This window comes from Chiloscyllium plagiosum, chromosome 29 (genome assembly GCF_004010195.1).
Source record: "Chiloscyllium plagiosum isolate BGI_BamShark_2017 chromosome 29, ASM401019v2, whole genome shotgun sequence".
Lineage (NCBI taxonomy): Eukaryota > Metazoa > Chordata > Chondrichthyes > Orectolobiformes > Hemiscylliidae > Chiloscyllium > Chiloscyllium plagiosum.
The window spans coordinates 36,873,468-36,893,118 of NC_057738.1; the positions used below are offsets into that span (position 1 = coordinate 36,873,468).

The following is a 19,651-nucleotide window of genomic DNA, read 5'->3' on the forward strand; positions in this document are numbered from 1 at the left end:
ATCGGCTTTCACGTTGGCCAGGAAGGCCAGTGTTGGAACACATCGCGCAGCAGATTTTATGCTGCGCACATTGATGGTTGCAATTTTAAACCCCATTTTGTTAACAGGTTGTAAGGTTACCCATGTCCGATTGTCGCTGGTCCTGCCCCTCTGGGGTAGCTGTCTGCATCCCCGTGCAGTACGCAAACTGCTGGACCCTCGCTGGGCTGAGGTAGCTGTCCAGTTCCTCACTTGGCCCATTTGCCCGCTTCGGTGTCATCGGGCCGAGACCAGGGTCCACGCTGTCTGTTTCTATATCTGACAGCGGGCTGTCAGAGGGTCGCTGCTCCCAGTGACCTGGAGCTGTGTGACGGCGGGGCCCTCCTGGCTTTCACCTGGTAGGGGGTGGTGGTTTCCCATTTCCTCAGGAGGCTCGACCCTTGGTTGGCAGTTGCTGCTCTCCTTTCTTCTCGCAGCGCTCTGCCTCTTCTTTTGGTGACGACCCTCCTTTCTTCCGTCCTCACTCTCCGAATAGCTGTCCGTGTCTTCCACCTGCAGCTGCCTTTTCCCCTTTTTCTGGGAGGTCTTGGTGACCGGGTGGGTTTTCCTCTTCCTGTTTTTCACCACGGTCCATTCCTCTGCCTCCTTCTTTCCCTTCTCCGCCTCCTCCTCCTGTCCTGTCGGAGCTTCGCTCGGCAGCTGTACCTCTCCGGTAACTGTCATCTGCTCTGCTCCGGCCTGTCCTTCCTGTTGCGTGCCCCCTGACACCATTCCCTTGCCGGTTTGCGGTGCCTTGCCGTCCTTTTGTAGCCCGCCTCCAGCCATCTCCGCGTAGCTGGCGGCCCCTCGTCTTGGGCAGGCCCTGTACACGTGGCCCGCCTCCCCGCACAGATTGCAGTTATTTTCCTCCTTGCACTCTTTGGTTGGGTGGCCCTCCTTCTTGCAATTGCGACAGATCGTGACCTTGCAGTCCACCGCCATGTGGCCTGACCTCCCACAGGTTCGGCACACTTTCGGCTGCCCTGCATAAGTCAGGTACCCTCTGCTCCTTCCGATAGCAAAGCTGGAGGGTGGGTGGAGGATATTCCCGCTGGCATCCACCCTCAGGGTTACCTTGACCTGTCGTTTGCTGGTCCAGATCCCGAAAGGGTCAACCACATCGGTGCTTTGACCCTCGACCTGCACATATCTTCCCAGGAACGTCAGGACATCAGTTGCTGGCACGTAGGGGTTATACATGTGGGTTGTAACAACCCGGCTCCTCTATACAGGAAGCACACACAACGGGACCGCCGACAAGATGGAGAACAGCGGCTCCCCTTCCTTTTCCTTGAAGACCTTCAGGAGCTGCTCACATTGCTTCACGCTCATGAAGGTGACATCGAAGTAGCCTGCCCCAGGGAAATCCTGCAGGCAGTACACATCTGCTGCGGCGAATCCACAGCACTCGAACAACACCTTCTTGACGAACACCGTCCGATCGACTGGTGTACGCTCCTCCACCTTCTTGACAGACACCCTGACGGTGTTTCGAACCCCCTGCCCAGGGCTGCGCGCAGCTGTTGAGGCCATAGCTCTGAGGTTGACTGGTCCCTGAATTGGCGTTAGGCCGAAGCCAGCATGAAGATCCACCAATAGCAGGTCAGCACAACCAAACGATCCTCCAACGTCCAATCACGATCACGATCCAGCGATGATCTCCACTAGCTCTGATGACTCGCAACTCGACCCCTGTCCTGATAAGAACAGACACTTGATCTTAGCCAAAAGGCCGAGAAGTGCAAGTTAAAGATTGGCCATATTAAATAGACCATACTGTCCAGGAATGTGAAGGGTGGGTCTGGATGGGATGCTCTTCTGAAGGTCAGTGTGGGCTCAGTGAACCGAATGACTTGCTTCCACACTGTAGGGATTCTATGAGGTGTGTGAGGCAAAGTTTTATTTCAAGGGTGATTTTTATGTAGAGGGTAGTTTTTTATAACAGCTTGTATTTGCTGTGTGGCAGGTTCACTGCATATCCAAATGAACTGAGATTTAGCCTAATACTTCACGTTTCCTGGCATGAAAATGTCCCAGACTGGAAATTTCAACTTCTCATTCCATTAATTTGTGTCACTTTTAAAAAAAGAAGTCCTCCTACTAATGTGGACTGATTGAATGCTCAACAATGAGAAGAGGAAGTGGTGAGGAATTCCTGAATTACAAGCAGAGGTTTGCACATTCTAAATATTTGGTTTTCTAATGTCCTTTTATTTTATGACTATTAAAAGTAATAACTGCTTTGGAAAACCAATGAAAAAAATCAATCCCTGTTTTCATAGTCCTTTACAATCTTGAAAACTTCTGTTCTACCACTCTACAAACACCTTAATTCTAGAAAAAAGCCCATTGACATTTGCAGCCTGTCTTCACCAGTGGGACACCATCATTAGTAAAGGCCTAATGAACTGACAATGCCTGTTTTCCAACACTATTGCAACACTAATTAAAATTGTACATATTCTGCTTGTCTCTCTTGTATCACTTTTATATAACCCTATGCTTATCACTTCTGTATTAGTGTTTCTTGAGTCTTCACTTAAATAATTGAGATGGTTCTCATTCATTGATGCTGCTTTAGGGCTGTTACACTTACTATGAGGAAACTCAAAGTTATCACACTGAATAATGGGAAAAATTCCCTTGTGTACAACTGAGGGGAGGTTGCTACTCACATGCTCGATCATGTAGAAAGTGTTGTTGCTTTAATTATGGATTGATACATAGAGTATCTAGTTTACAGAAATTGAGTGTTGTAAGAACACCTCTCCCTAAGGGGTACTTATTGATAAATTGGGTTGCTTCCCATTTCCAACTCGGTGACTTAGTGGTAGTATCTTTTTAATATGATGGAACAATGTCTGAAAAAGCTCCAGATAATTGACACTCAAGGGTCAATATAGAAGTTCTCATTTTCTAATTTTACATTCATTGAGGCTCTGGGACTCTTGTGGTGAAGGAGACATGTCCTTCCACTGAGCCAGGAGGCCTGGGTTCAAGACTCACCTGCTCCAGAAGTCAGCATTAAAATCTCTGAGCAGGTTTTTTAAGAAAATATCTTCATTGAGTCTCTAAAGAGGGCTTTCAGGTTTATTTCAGATGCTCAATTTCTTTATCCACCTGTTCTTTGGAAGGTCTATTGTTCTTTAAACGTCATGTTATCATTCCTGTGCCCCAAAGTTCTTTTAGGGTGATATGCAGTGGAACTGTGATAAGGATGATTTTAAAGTTGTTAATGTCACATATTTTTATGCATTTGAGAAAGTTGTTAACGACTTGATTCATTCTCCCACATCTGTCTTAGATAAAGTTGAATAGGATTATTCTTTGTATCAGTTGTGAGACTACACTGGTTTAATGACAGTTACACGAGGTGATTGTTGCTGTGCAGAAGATTTGAACATCTAGTCCGTATGTGGCTCTGATGAGTTTCTAAATCAGATTAACCCTACTGTTTAGTTTCTTCAGGAGTTCTGGAATGCTGGTTAAGAGATATGGAGTGATTAAGACAGAGTCCTTGCGTAAGGATCTCAAACAGGGTTTTACTCTCTGCTTTTTAATTGCTGATTGATGTTTAGCTGGAAAGTTGAAATTTGGAAGTGTACATATTGTTCCCTGGAATTACTAGTTCTACAGCTATCACCTGCACTATCATTGCATAGGATAAAACAACCTTGGAATCTTTTCCGGACATAACTGCCTGTACTGAGCTGATCCCTTGCTGCTGTTGCTTATGCTCCATGTGGTCTTAACAGCTCATACCTTGGGATCTAATTCTAACAATACAAAAATGAAAGTTAAAAACATTCATGTTGGGCAACAAGTTCATTTCCTATTTGTGTCAAGAGATCTTTGTAAGATTTTTCCTGTGCCAGTGTGTACATAGTCTCCACTTTCTCAACGCAGATGGTGAATCATAACTCTTGACACTGCCAAAGGTGATCAGCATGCTGGGGACTTATAAAAAACCTTTTTTAATGGAAACAAGAGAGGAGTATCAGAAAGAAGAGAAAATAAACTTGAAGATATCTGAGTGGTACCAACAGCTCCTATTATGTGTAGATTTGGTTCACCCTCATAGTGGATGAATAGATTGATCTTTCCTAGCTGGGATCCAGACTCAAAAGCAGCAAGAATTAGAGAATTGGCCCAACATAGTTATTAACCCTATCTCTAGCCTGCTCTGTTTGGGTACAGCTCCCATTAGCAATGGTGAATTTATCTTACATCCTGGCCAACCTAATATAATTGCCATACCAAGAACTTGGCGTTTATTCAGTATCTTCCTTTCATGATGCTAGCTGCCAGGCACCAATGTGAAATATTCTAATGATCTGACAGCCTGAGACAGCAAGTGCTTGTGCACTTGAGTTCCAAGCTGCCTTCAAGATAAAGTCCTTGAGTTTTTCAATCTTGTTCTCAGTTATTTTTTTTAAATTCAATTTTATATGAAAGGTGAACAAGTTATCAATTATTGACCTGCACTTTGTTAATCTTTAAAGATACCAGCTCAACCCATGTTGTACATTATTTCCTCTTTGCCTGCATCTTGCTTGTCTTTCACTTGGAGATTCTGGAACTTCCTATTTTTGTCTGTTTCATTCCCCTACACTAACTTGATATTTATGTGACCACATCCTTGAAATACCAAACTGAAGTCTTTGATGCAGCAGGGGCTGATGGTAACTTAAGGATTTGTGCGATGCCAAGATCTTAAAAAAAACTCTGTGCAAATGTTTTGTGCCTGTTTGGGTAATGGCCTTATCATTTCTGTGTGGAATTTGAATCTTATTCAGAGCATAAGGACAACCATACACAAGCAATCAAGTGTACATTCAGTCTGTCTGAGCAGTTGCAAATTTTGTTAAAACTTGAGCTTGGGATTGCTAAATCGTGTTATTTTGATGACTTAGCATTACTGGATCTCGAGCTATTATTTTATCCTCAAACTGCCTCAACAATAATTATTTGCTTTTATTGCAGTTTAATAAAATATGTCAACATGCATCGCAGGTTTTGGTTACTGAATCAGAGTTATAGAGTCCTACAACACGGAGACACGCCCTTTGGCCCAAACTGGTCCATGTTGACCAAAGTGTTTGTCCATGCTAACCCCAATTCCCTGCACTTGGCCCAGATCCTTCTAATCCTGTCCTATCCAAGTATTGGTGCAAATGCTACTTCTGCTGGCAGCTCATTCCATATGCATACCACCCTCTGTGTAAAAAGGTTGCCCCTCAGGTTCGCTTTTATTATTTTCCCCTAACTTTAAACTGATGCCCTCTAGCCCCTGATTCCCCAACTCTGGGAAAAAGATGGAGTGCATTCACCCTATCCATGCCTCTGATGATCTTCTATAAGGTCCCTCCTCAGTCTCCTATGCTGTAAAGAAAAAAGTCCTAGCTTGCCCAAGCTCTCCTTATTACTCAGACCCTTGAGTCCAGGCAACATCCTTGTAAATTATTTTCCACTCTTTCTAATTTAATAACATCCTTCCTATAACAAGGTGACCAAAACTGAACACAATACTCCCAAGTGCAGCTTCACCAACAACCTCTATAACTGCAACATAACTTCTCAACTTCTGTACCCAATGCCCTGACTGAAGAAGGCCAGTGTGTCAAAAGCCTACTTCATCGCCCTGTCTACCTGTGACTCCATTTTCAAAGAACTGTGAACCTGAACTCCAAGATCCCTGTGTTCCACTACACTCCTTAAGGCCCTAACATTCATCATGAAACTCCTATCTTAATTTGACTTTCCGAAATGCAAGACCTCACACTTATGTATATTAAATTCCATTTGCCGTTCCTCACCCCACTTCCTCATCTCACCAAGGTCCTGCTGCAATTTCTGATAACCTTCCTCATTGTCACGATACGGCCTATTTTAGTATCATCAGCAAACTTACTAATCATGCCTTGAAGAAGAGTTGAAAAGGTTGGTGGATTTTCTGGTTGATGTTGCTTTATTTAAAGGTGGAAGATGAGTGAAGCAAAGTGAAGCAATTTAGGAAGTGAGTTACAGAAAGCAGAAGCATATTAAGGTGAAGGCTGTATCATCAAAGGGGGAAATGTAGAACAAAAAGCTTTCAAACAGCACAGGGCGCCAGCAGGAATTAGGATGGAAGAGAATATGGTGAAAATTATTCATGAGAATGATACTTTTGATTCACTGTATTGGGGAGCCACTGTCATTGCCATCGATGAAGTTAATAGGCATTTGAGAATTACCAAGGACTTGCTAGTGGTTCTGGAAGAATGTTATTAAATGGCAGGAATCCTGGATTAGAGGTTCCTAATGTATGATTGAAAACAATGTCTGTACTTTAGCTACATGTTTGTCCTCCTTAGACAAGGGAACAAGGATAGGCAATTCAGTGTTTTGAACCTGTTCCGCTATATTAATGACATATGGTTTATTTGTGGCCAAATTTCACATACATGCCTTTGGCCTATATCCCTTAAGATACTGAATGCTGAATCATGGGCGGCACGGTGGCACAGTGGTTAGCACTGCTGCCTCACAGCGCCAGAGACCTGGGTTCAATTCCCGCCTCAGGCGACTGACTGTGTGGAGTTTGCATGTTCTCCCCATGTCTGCGTGGGTTTCCTCCGGGTGCTCCGGTTTCCTCCCACAGTCCAAAGATGTGCAGGTTAGGTGAATTGACCATGCTAAATTGCCCCTAGTGTTAGATAAGGGGTAAATGTAGGGGTATGGGTAGGTTGCGTTTCGGCGGGGCGGTGTGGACTTGTTGGGCCGAAGGGCCTGTTTCCACACTGTAAGTAATCTAATCTAATCACTTATTTTGACTAGTTGGCAAGTAGGTGGTGGGGCTGTTTGCAGCAGGGAACAGGAGAGATGTATTCTTAGTGACTGTGGAATCAGGGAGTGCTACTTCTCTTGGTTCCACAGGAAGGTTTTTCTATTAATTTAAGTTACCTTATAGGGTCCATTGAGGAACTGAGCAGAACAGACTGTCTACCAGCTTGCTTCATCCTAAGCAAATTCTCCAGGCATAACAGTTGGATCTTGCCACTGATTGAAATGCCAGGATATTGCAGTCAGGAACAGAACAGCTAGCTGTGGGACCAAATTTGTTTGCATGTCGTTAGAACAGTTGAGTCTCACAACTGATTGAAATACCAAGAGATTGAAATGCTCGGAGATCACAGAGTCAGGAGGAAAACAGAGTTAAATGTCACAGCTGACTGTCTTGTTCCCTGACTCTGCAACAACTTAGCATTTCAATCAGATGGGACACTCAGCTGTTCTACAAGTGCCCAAACAGAGTTGGCTCACACAGCTGTTATGCTTCTCAACTCTAAGGGACTTCGGCTTTTAACAGTTGATTTGAAAATTTATGACACAAATTCCAACTGGCATAGTCATGCTCGATCTATTTCACACCTCTGCTACTGTGAATGCATCCATTGACTAAACAGGATTAAGCATCTATCGCTGCATTAACAGTTTTCACACTAGATGGATTAAGTAGGTTGTTGACAAATAAAAAGAACAAATCCATCGCTAAGGTTTTTATTCACTCCATCTTGTGATTGTTGCGATAAGTTATGCTTTTCAATTAAATAATAAATAATTAGCTCATAATAACTGAAAAGCAAAATACTCTGGATGCTGGAAATCTGCAATAAAAACAGAAAATACTGGACAAACTCATTAAGTATGGCAGCGTCTATGGAGGGTAAAACAGAGTTCCTCATTTGCTATGACTGTTCATTAAAATGAACTAAATACAAACCAGGAAGAACCTGTATATGATGGAAATCAGAAACAAAAACAGAAATTGCTGAAAAATCTCAGCAGATCTGGCAACATCTGTAAAGAGAAATCAAAGTTAATGTTTCGGGTCCAGTGGCCCTTCTTCAGAACTAATTGGTAGCTCAGAAAAGTTTTTTTTTATGCAGAAGATCGGTTGGGGTAGTGTTAGGTGTGGGGGGGTGTGCATGCATGATGAGGGGGCTGGGAATAAGAAATAAATAAGGGGTGGAGATGGAGCCCAAAGAAGAGAAAAACAGTTGGACAGAGAAAGGAGTGGATTACTGTCAGAATAGGCAAATAAATAACTGCTAATGGGATCTGTTGGGGCTAACAATATGTAGTGTGTAATAGGAGACCATGTGATCGTAAGGCTTGACATGTGGGGTTTGGGCTAAAGACAAGGAAAGGGGTACCTCAAGCCCTGAAATTGTTGAATTCGATATTAAGTCCAAAAGGCTGGAGGGTTCCCAAGCAGAAAATGAGATGTTCTTCCAGTTTGCACTAGCTTTGCTGGAGCACTGCAGCAAGCCTGAGATAGAGATAGAGATATTAGCCAGGGAACAAAGTGGTATGTTGAAGTGGCAGGCAACTGGAAGCTCAGCGTCTTTATTGCAGGCAGAACAAAAAGTGTTCTGCAAAGCAGTCACCCAGTCTATACGTTATTTCCCCAAAGTAGAGGAGACCACATTGTGAGTAGTGAATGCAGTAAACTATATTGAGTAAAGTGCAGGTAAAGCACACCTGTAAAGACTCTATCCCATTTCCCCAGTTCCTCAGTCACCATCGCATCTGTTCAGATGACGCCAACTTTGACACAGGGGCCTCTAAAATGTCCACCACCTTCCTCAACAGAGCATTCCCCAGTATCGTAATTGACAAGACTGTCAGCCAGGTGTGACCCATCATCTGCAATTTAACTCTCACCCCCTCTCTTTCCTCTGACAACAACATTAAAGTCCCCCTTGTTCTCACTTACCATCCCTCCAGCATCCACATCCAGAGGATCATGAGCTGCTCATTTCCACAACGTCTAGCAGGATGCCACCACCAAACATATATTCCCCTCCCCTCCCTTGTCAGCCTACAGCAAGGACTGTTTCCTCCATGATGCCCTGGTCCATTTCTCTGTCACTCCCAACAAACCTCTAGCCCACGTCACCTTCCCTAGAAACGGCAGCAGGTGTAACACCTTCCCACTTACTTCTTTCTCAGTATCCAAGGGTTGAAACACATCTAGATAAAACAGTGGTTTATCTGCACTTCACTCTATCTAGTCTACAGCATTCATTGGTCACAATGTGGTCTTCTCCACTTTGTTGAAACAAAGCTATGCTGGGTGACCACTTCGCAGAACACCTTTGTTCTGCCACATAAAAGACAGGGCTCTCAGTTGCCTGTTACTTCAATGTATCAGCTTGTTCCCTGGCCAACACTCTATCTCAGGCTTGCTGCAGTGTTCCAGTGAAGCTCAGTACAAGCTGGAAGAACAGCACCTCTTTTTCTGCTTGGGAACTATACAGTCTTCTGTTCTCAATATTGAGTTCAACAATTCTAGGGCTTGAGGCACCTTCTCACATGTCCTTACCTCAACCCCTACACACCAGGCCTTCTTATTACATGGTCTCCTATTATACAGTACCCATTCTTAGCCTCTAAAGTTCCATTAGCAGCTATTCATTCTCCTAGGTTGACAGAGTTAAAAATCACACAACACCGAGTTATAGTCCAGCAGGTTTATTTGGAAGCACTAGCTTTCGGAGTGCTGTTCCTTCATCAGGTGGTTGTGCAGTATAAGATCAATATGACACAGAATTTATAGCAAAAGTTTATAGTGTGATGTAACTGAAATTATATATTGAAAAAGACCTGGATTGTTAAGTCTCTCATCTTTTAGAATGATCATGTTGGTTTCAGTTATTTCATATGTAAATTGCAGAACTTTTTTAAAGTTACATTCTCAAGTGAACTTTAACATTTGATGTCATGTTGGCTATACTTGCAGAATTAAATTTTGTTGTGCACAAAAACTGCATGAATCCATGTAAGATTCTGTAAATCCATTTTTTTTAGATTAGAATCAGTCTGAACATTGTGGCACAGACAATCTCACACCTTCAATGTATTATCTGGGCTGACATGACACCAATTATTAAAGTTCATTTGAGAATGTCAGTTTAAAAATGTTCTGCGATTTATATATGAAAAAACTGAAACCAACATGTTCATTCTAAAAGAAGAGAGACTTAACAAACAATCCAGGTCTTTTCAAATATATAATTTTAGTTACATCATGCTGTAAACTTTTGCTATAAATTCTGTGTTTTATGATCTTATACTCCACAACCACCTGATGAAGGAGCAGCGCTCTGAAAGCTAATGCTTCCAAATAAACCTGCTGGACTATAACCAAAAGAGAAGATGCTGGAAAATCTTAGCAGGTCTGGCAGCTTTGACAAAGGGTCAGTTAGACTCGAAACGTCAGCTCTTTTCTCTCCTTATAGATGCTGCCAGACCTGCTGAGATTTTCCAGCATTTTCTCTTTTGCTTTCAGATTCCAGCATCTGCAGTAATTTGCTTTTATCCACCGCTGGACGATAACTTGGTATTTTGTGATTTTTAACTTTGTACACCCCAGACCAACAACAGCATCTCCAAATCTGAGGCTGACTGTTGTCTATTCCTTTGTCTGTACAACTGTTCTTCTCTTTCTTTGGGCTATAACTCCACCTATTGTATACTGCTTACCCCCTCGCCCCACTTAGTTTTCTGCGTAAAAAACAAGTATTTCCTAGATACAATCAGTTTCTGAAGAAGGGTCACTGGATCCAAATGTTATGACACGGCAATAAACCCTTCTGCTAAGTAAACCAAACACACAGAAAAGCTCACCTCACTTTGTAATCTGTTAAAGTATGAGTGACAGAGAACTACCTAAATTCCACTATTTAAAGGAAAAATAACAATTTTATTCTTTAATTCTGAAATGACCATTAAAAAACAAATTTTTACAACTCTAAGCCTCTTAGTTATCTACCTCCCACTCTATAACAATATACTGATCTAATAAAGCCCTATTAAATTTACAGTAACTCAAGTTTCAAAACCAGACAGCGGCTGTCGTCTCCAGTGTCGATCTTCCTCTATTTGTAGATCTCCCTGGGTCATCTTCGGTCTTCTGCTGCGAAGATGTTTTATACGAAAAAGGGACCTTTAACAGAGAGGGAGTGAATAGCAGTTGTTTAGAACATAGAACAGTACAGCACAGAACAGGCCCTTCAGCCCACGATGTTGTGCCAACCACTGATCCTCATGTATGCACCCTCACATTTCTGTGACCATATGTATGTCGAGGAGTCTCTTGAATGTCCCCAATGACCCTGCCTCCACAACTGCTGCTGGCAACGCATTCCATGCTCTCTCAACTCTCTGTGTAAAGAACCCGTCACTGACATCCCCTCTATACTTTCCTCCAACCAGCTTAAAACTATGACCCCTCGTGTTAGTCATTTCTGCCCTGGGAAATAGTCTCTGGCTATCGACTCCATCTATGCCTCTCATTACCTTGTATACCTCAATTAGGTCCCCTCTTCTCCTCCTTTTCTCCAATGATAAAAGTCCAAGCTCAGCAACTTCTCCTTATAAGATAAGCACTCCAGTCCAGGCAGCATCCTGGTAAACTTCCTCTGAACCCGCTCCAAAGCATCCACATCTTTCTTCTAATAGGGTGACCAGAACTGGATGCAGTATTCCAAGTGCGGTCTAACCAAAGTTTTATAGAACTGCAACAAGGTCTCACAACTCTTAAACTCAATACCCCTGTTAAATGGCAAATGGTGCTCTTTCTAGCTAACTGTTCAAAATGCCTGCTTTTTATACCCCAAACATCAGATCACCTCATTAGTTCGATGTTGTCAAAACAGTAAAATTTAAATTTGTTTTGATTTTAGTATCTTGGGGCATAATTTAAACTGGTTAAATTTGAACTGCTGTGAAAACAACTGAGATATCTACGTTACAACAATATGTTACATCTTTCAATTTTCTAACACACTTTGTGACTGCGAGTCAGTCACATGGCAGTTGCCTGCAAACTCTCACTGCCAAAACAGCTTTCGCGCTCTCTTAAAGGTACAGTATACACTTTCAACTTCATAAAACAAAGCATTAACTCTGATTTCTGTTCACAGATACTGCCAGACCTGCTGAGATTTTCTAACAATTTCTATTTTTGTTTCTTCATTAGGACTGATGTAAACCTCCAATTAGGACAATCTTCCTCTATCTTTATGTTTCAGATGCATCTGCTAAATGCAGTAGAGCAAAAAGGGATAGAGACGTTTCATCCAGTTTTGGATGGACATGAGGTATTGGCAGCAAGCTAGCCATGATAAACTCAGATCTAAATTTATGTACACGTCACAAAAGCTTCATTAATATAATTCCTTCCCTCGGTTGGTCAAAAGCAATGTTCACGTATCCCTCATATCACTTTCAGTTTAGTCTTTGTCAAAAATCTGAAGGTGTTTAATGAGAACAACAGCAAATTGCATGCTGATTGATTGGTCCACTGTTGAGCAGTTGGGAAACCAAGGCATCCAGTAGCTTCCAACAGATCTGGGATGATGCACTTGCTATATTCATATGGAAATTGAATTTCAAATGGAATTCAATGTAGCTAAGTGTGAGGTGATTCACTTTGGGAAGAATAACAAAAAGATGGGGTACTGGGCTAATGGTCGGATACTTGGTAGTGTGGATGAGCAGAGGGATCTTGGTGTCCATGTACACAGATCTCTGAAAGTTGCCACCCAGGTAAATAGTGCGGTGAGGAAGGCATATGGCATACTGGCTTTTATTGGTAGAGGAATTGAGTTCCGGAGTACTGAGGTCATGATGCAGTTGTATAAAACTCTGGTGCGGCCACATCTGGAATATTGTGTGCAGTTTTGGTCGCCATACTATAGGAAGGATGTGGAGGCACTGGAACGGGTGCAGAGGAGGTTTACCGTAGCAGTGGTGGACTCTCCCTCTTTATGGGCATTTAAGCGGGCATTGGATAGCTATATGGAGGATAGTGGGTTAGTATAGGTTAGGTGGGCTTGGATCGGCGCAACATCGAGGGCCAAAGGGCCTGTACTGCGCTGTATTCTTCTATGTTCTATTCTCCAAACAACTCCCTTAGCACAATCAGTTGTCATGCAGAAGTGGAGTTGTATCAATGCTGCCTGGAAGGAAAGAGGAGTAGGAAGAAATTTAAGTGCCAATGAAATGCAATGTTATCACAGTATAAGTTGAGGAATTACAGTTAAATAAACCATTATCCTATCTACTGCTAACTGAATGCAGTTAGAAAGGAAATACTGGATCTCACAGGACAACATTGTCTGTGGCAAAGTCTGTATTTCTGAAGATGTTAAATCTGATTCTCTCTCCATAGATGCTGCCAGACCTGCTGAGTTTCTCAATAACTGTTTGTTTTTATTTCAGATTTCCTCAGTTTCTTTCTTTTATTTGATGCAGCCCGGATTCATCAGGGAAAGTGTGACAGAATTGTGAAACACGCTGCAGGAGAATCTGTAGACCTAGCACAGGAGGTAGCTCCGAATGAAATAATACAGGGGAATTGTCCATAGTGTCTTGGCCAATACTTCTACCTCAATCAACACCTCAGAAACAGATTATCTCATTATTTTCTAATTGCTGTTTATCAGAGCTTGCTGTATACAAATTGGTTGCTGCATTTCCAATGCTGTAACAGTGATTACAAGAATAAATGGTGTTTTTGATTACGGGGGACTCCGATTTACAAGGGTTCGACTTGCAAACCTGATTCCTTAATGATTGTAATTTTAAAGTCTTGACAAACAAACATTTCCCATACTTAGGAGCAGCTGCAATTCATTATCCTGCATTGTGTTCTGACTTGTGTACAAACCAACTTGCATAAGAATCCAGATCAGATACCATTTGCAACCCAGGGACTATCTGTAGATTTGAATCTTCCACAGTCCCCTCCTTTCAATTTCAGAAACCATCCTCTGGATCTGATGTTCTGTATATGGTGAAACATGTTGTTATGTTCTACATATTTAGTTCATTCATATTTTTAAAAGCAAAAATCTGATCAGTTTCCAATCTTTTTCAGTGAGAATATGCCCAATTTAAATAATGGATTAGTGGTGCTGGAAGAGCACAGCAGTTCAGGCAGCATCCGAGGAGCAGCAAAATCGATGTTTCGGGCAAAAGCCCTTCATCAGGAATAAAGAGGGCTTTTGCTTGAACTGCTGTGCTCTTCCAGCATCACTAATCCAAAATCTGGTTTCCAGCATCTGCAGTCATTGTTTTTACCCAATTTAGATAATACCTACTTCTCATAATCCAAGTATTCCATCCCCCAAATCATTCTGGTGGCTCTTTTCTCTATCTTTAAATAAGCTAAAATGTGAAATGTAGACGACAGTGTTTATTATCTGTTCAATTTGGGTGCCAGAGTAATTTATAATTTTGTAGGTTTGCTTTACAATTTCAGATCAATATTGATCATTGAAGACCTCTGATGACTTTACTTATTTTTATCACAGATTGCTAAGATAGCTTCAATTAATTGTCAATCATTTCAAACATGAGCTAACCTAATTACCAACTCACAGAAATTATTTATCTAATAGGTGGTGTTCTCTCTGCACTGTGTAATGTTTCTGGGCGCAAGCATCCATCAACAATTCAAGCAAAACATTTGAAGATGTGTCTACCCATGATGCCTGTTATGCTCCATCTTGTGACAGCTCAGGTACTTTAACTTAGGCACTCATCTGGTAACCAAGAAGAGAAAGGGCTTGATCATTAAAGACTTCCAATGCTGAAAACCAAATACTTTTGGTTTTCTCTCCCTCACGGCCAACAAATTAATTTAAGAGGTAAGCGTAAATCTGTACACTACCTTGTTATATTTGAAACATTCCCCCTACCTTGCAGTTGTACGAAATGGAAGATAATCATGAAAATCTCCAAATGATTCTCATGTGTTTGTGACGAAATTGGGACTGAATAACAAAGTACACTCAATGGCCCTGATCTGAATTAAATAAAATTCCCCTTCAGAGGAGTTCCCAGCCAACTTCTGGGCCAGGAATCCTCTCAGCTGAAGCAGTTTAGTCCAGGCTCTGAATCCAGTGGATCAATGTTATTCCATGATAATTCCTGTCATGTTCCAGGGTTTAAAGGTCTAGAAGCCACTTTCATACTTCGTGAAATAAGGCAAATATGAAAGTTGAGTAAAGGTACAGTGACAAATGGGTGAATCATGTTGGTACCAAAATGGTGGGCGAGGGTTTGGGGTACCAGATGGGCAAGGGTTTAAGTGGATGAGGGGTTAGGGTAAGAAGGTGGGTAAAAGGTAGGGTAGAAGAAGAGTGTTAAGTGTAGGTTAGGTTAGGGTGGAGGGAGTTGGGACTGTCCAGCTGGATGCTGTTCCAGTGGGGGTCGTGGTCTTGGGAATTGGATAGTCAGATCTGGTCAGGCATTGGATTCAAATAGTCATAAAGTAATTTTTGCAAGCAAATATTGACTTTGAAAGTAATAAAACATGCAGTTGTACATCATCTCAAACAGTACTTGTCATCATAAATAAGAGCTTTGTTACAGAATATCAAGTGTTGCCCTGGGAAAGGGTGGATATTCAAGAATAGTAATGATTTTCTTGTTTTTAGTTCAGAAATCTTCAAGGCAAGAACAACCATTGCATATCGAGTCATACAGCATGGAAACAGACCCTTGGAATTCAACCAGTCCATGCCGACCATAATCTCAAACTAAAAATAGTCCTACCTGCCTACTCCTAGCCCATATCCCTCCAAATCTTTCCTATTTATGTATCCATCCAAATGTCTTTTAAACATTGTAATTGTACCTGCTTTCACTATTTCCTCGGGAAGTTCATTCCACACGCGAACCACCTTCCGTGTAAAATATTTGCCTTTTATGTCTTTTTTAAATGACTCTCCTCTCACTTTAAAAATGTTCCCGCTAGTCTTGAAATTCCCCACCATAGGGAAAATACAACTATTATCAACTCTTACTATACCCCTCATTATTTTATAAACTATCAGGTCATCTCTCAACCTCCTACACTCGAGTGAAAAAGTCCCAGCCCATCCAGCCTTTCTTTATAATTCAAACCTTCCATACTCGGCAGCATCCTGGTAAATCTCTTCTGAACCCTCTCCAGCTTGATAATATCCTTTCTATAACTGGGCGGCCAGAACTGGACACAGTATTCTAGAAGAGGCCTCACCAGTGTCCTGTACAACCTCAACATAACGTCTCAATTGCTATACTCAAAGGACTGAGCAATGAAGGCAAGTGTGCCAAACACCTTTTTAATCATCCTGCCTTTATCTGATGCAAACTTTAAAGAATTATGTACCTGCACCCTTAGGTCTCTCTGTTCTACAACACGACCCATGACTGTTCTATTAATTGTATAGTCCTACCCTTATTTGTTGTACCAAAATGCAATACCTCGCATTTATTCAGATTGAACTCCATCTAGCTCATTGACCCATATGATCAAGATCTTTTTGTAATCTTCGAAAACCTTCTTCACTGTCTTCTATGCCACCAATTTTAGTGTCATCTGCAAACTTACTGACTATGCCTACTATATTCTCATCCAAATCATTTATATAAATGACAAATAAAAGAGGACCCAGAACCGATCCTTGTGGAACACCGTGGTCACAGGCCTCCAGTCTGAAAAGTGACCCTCCACCATTACTCCCTGACATCAATTTTCATGGTAACCTCAAAAATTTCAGTCAAGTTTGTGAGACATGATTTTCCTCGCATAAAACTGTCCCTACTCAATTTTTTTGCCCCTCTAAATAAATCCTATCTTTTATAATCACCTCCGACAATTTACCCACAACCAAAGTCGGACTCACAGGTATATAGTTCCCCGGTTTCTCCTTACAACCTTTCTTAAACAAAGGGGTACAACATTACCCACCCTCCAGTCATCAGGCATTTCACCCATATTTATAGATGATGCACATATTTCTGCAGGGGCTCTCGTAATTTCCTCCCTTACTTTCCACAGCGTTTTGAGATACAATGGATCAGGTCCCAGAGATCTATCCACCTTTATATTCTGTAAGACGCCCTGAACTTCCTCTTTTGTAATGTGAACTGTTTTTAAAATATCAAAGTTTATTTCTCAATATAGTGGTTTCTCAATGCACTTTGAACCCATATTTTCTAACTATGCTGCCACAACTCTAAGTTGTTTCTGCTTTGTGGAAAAAGTATCAAGGCCAACACCAGGAAATGATATGGGTTGGAAAATATTCATCAAAGGCAGGAGTCAATTAAGACAGGAACTTTGTGAAGGGGAAATACATTCGAAGCCAATTCCATTGATTTGCTTTGATCCACCGACTGAGTATTTTTAAAGTTATGTGTAGTAAATAGTTTATGCAAGGTAATGCCAAACTAATATTTGAAATAATGATATACAATAAAATCAAATATTCTTGTTGTTCAGATTCCATTTTACATATAATGGAAAGTGTTAAAATTCCTTCAAATTGTAAGCTTACTGGCTTCATTGCAATTCCTTTAAGACATTCCTGAAAACCACCACTTTAAGCATTTGATCATCTGGCACAGTACATCCTTACTATTAAAATTAGTTTCTAATGCTTCTATAAAGCATTTTACTGCTTTAATGGTGCCACACAGATATAGTTTGTTCTTGAACTCCTGTGGTGTTGTAAATAATCAAAATTAAGGGAAATATTCTAGTAAAGTGATGTATTGGGTGGGGGAGTAATAAAATTCAACCAAAAGCAGTGAATAAAAAGATAACAGATAGCAGGGGAGAAAGACTTTGAATAGTGGGAAAGGGAGGAAGAACAGGAGAGGACCAAAGTGTTGACTGTGACAAAAAAAAACCGTTGAAAGGGTTTATGATGGTAAACAAAAAGGAAAGCAGCAGGGTAGCATTTGTGCAAGAGGGTTTAACTACAAGGCAGAGTACGAAAAAAGTAAAAAGGAAGGATAACTCAGGAGATATTATTAGAGATGTTGGAAATCATGAGAACATTGAGGCGGCACGGTGGCACAGTGGTTAGCACTGCTGCCTCACAGCGTCTGAGACCCGGGTTCAATTCCCGCCTCAGGCAACTGACTGTGTGGAGTTTGCACGTTCTCCCCGTGTCTGCGTGGGTTTCCTCCGGGTGCTCCGGTTTCCTCCCACAGTCCAAAAGATGTGCAGGGTCAGGTGAATTGGCCATGCTAAATTGCCCGTAGTGTTAGGTAAGGGGTAAATGTAGGGGTATGGGTGGGTTTCGCTTCGGCGGGTCGGTGTGGACTTGTTGGGCCGAAGGGCCTGTTTCTACACTATAATGTAATGTAATCTAATCTAATCTAATGAAAACTAGCATAAGGGCCCTTTACCTGAATGCTCATAGCATTCGTAACAAGGTCAATGAGTTAACGGCACAAATCATCGCAAATGAATATGATTTAGTAGCCATTACAGAGACATGATTACAGGATGGTCACGACTGCGTGTTAAATATCTCGGGGTATCAGACTGTTCGGAACGACAGACGGGTAGCTAAGAGATATGGCGTAGCTCTGATATTCAAGGATGACATCAGGTCGGTGCTGAGAGAATGAATAGGTTCTGTGGAGAATAAGGTTGAATCCATTTGGGTGGAAATTAGAAATTCTAAAAGAAAATGTCACTGATAGGCATAGTCTATAGGCCATCAAATAACAACATCACATTGAGGCAGGCAATAAACAAAGGAATAACAAATACCTGTAAAAATGGTATTGCAATTACTTTGGGGGATTTTAATCTACATGTCAGTTGGTCGAACCACATCGGTCAAGGTCGCCTTGAGGAAGAATTCATTGAATATATCCACGATAGTTTTCTTGAACCATATGTAATGGAACTGACGAGAGAGCAAGCTATCTTAGATATGGTTATGTGTAATGAGACAGGAATAATTAATGACTGTCTCATTACACACTGTAAGTAATCTAATCTAATCTAATCTAAACTTCAACATTCGGAATGGTCTTGGAAGGAGTATGGTTGAACTTAGAATACAGATGGAGAGTGTGAAGATAAAATCCAGTACCATGGTCCTGTGCTTAAACAAGGGAGCCTACAATAGGATGAGGGAGGGCTTGGCTAAAGTAGACTGGAAAGAAAGACTTTATGGTAAGACAGTTGATGAGCAGTGGAGGACTTTCAAAGTAATTTTTCAGAGTGCTCAGCAAAAGTATATTCCAGTGAAAAGGAAGGACTGTAAGAAAAGGGGTAATCTGCCGTAGGTGTCTGTGGAAATAAGAAAGGCTATCAAATCAAAAGAGAAGGCATACAAAGTGGCCAAAATCAGCAGGAAACTAGAAGATTGGGAAAGCTTTAAAGGTCAACAGAAAGTCACAAAAAGAGCTATAAAGAAAAAAAGGTAGAACATGAAAAAAAACTAGCACAGAATATAAAGACAAATAGCAAATGTTTCTATAAACATATAAAATGAAAAGAGTGGCTAAAGTAAATGTTGGTCCTTTAGAGGATGAGAAGGGAGGGGTACTTAGTCATGGGATATGATGAAATGGCTAAGGCATTGAATAGGTATTTTGTATAGGTCTTCACAGTGGAGGACACTAATAACATGTCAGTAATTGACAAAGAAACAAAGGTAGGCGAAGACCTCGAAACAATCATCACGGGAGAGGTTGTGTTGGGCAAACTAATGGAGCTAAGGATAGACAAGTCTCCTGGCCCTGATGGAATGCCTCCCAGGGTACTAAAAGAGTTGTCAGGAGAAAT

At 41.6% G+C, this 19,651-nt stretch overlaps 1 protein-coding gene across 21 annotated transcripts in view; it reads left to right on the forward strand.

Annotated features, from left to right (window-relative positions):
* Positions 1-19,651, forward strand: part of ulk4 (unc-51 like kinase 4) — a 497,483-nt gene that overhangs the window by 190,659 nt on the left and 287,173 nt on the right. For all 21 annotated transcript variants that reach the window (XR_006315934.1, XR_006315935.1, XM_043719550.1 and 18 more), the window contains one exon: positions 14,469-14,590. Coding sequence is in view for 19 of the 21 variants with exons in the window: in XM_043719550.1 (XP_043575485.1) it covers positions 14,469-14,590 (122 nt within the window). In the remaining 2 variants the exon portion in view is untranslated. The remainder of the gene's footprint in view (positions 1-14,468; positions 14,591-19,651) is intronic.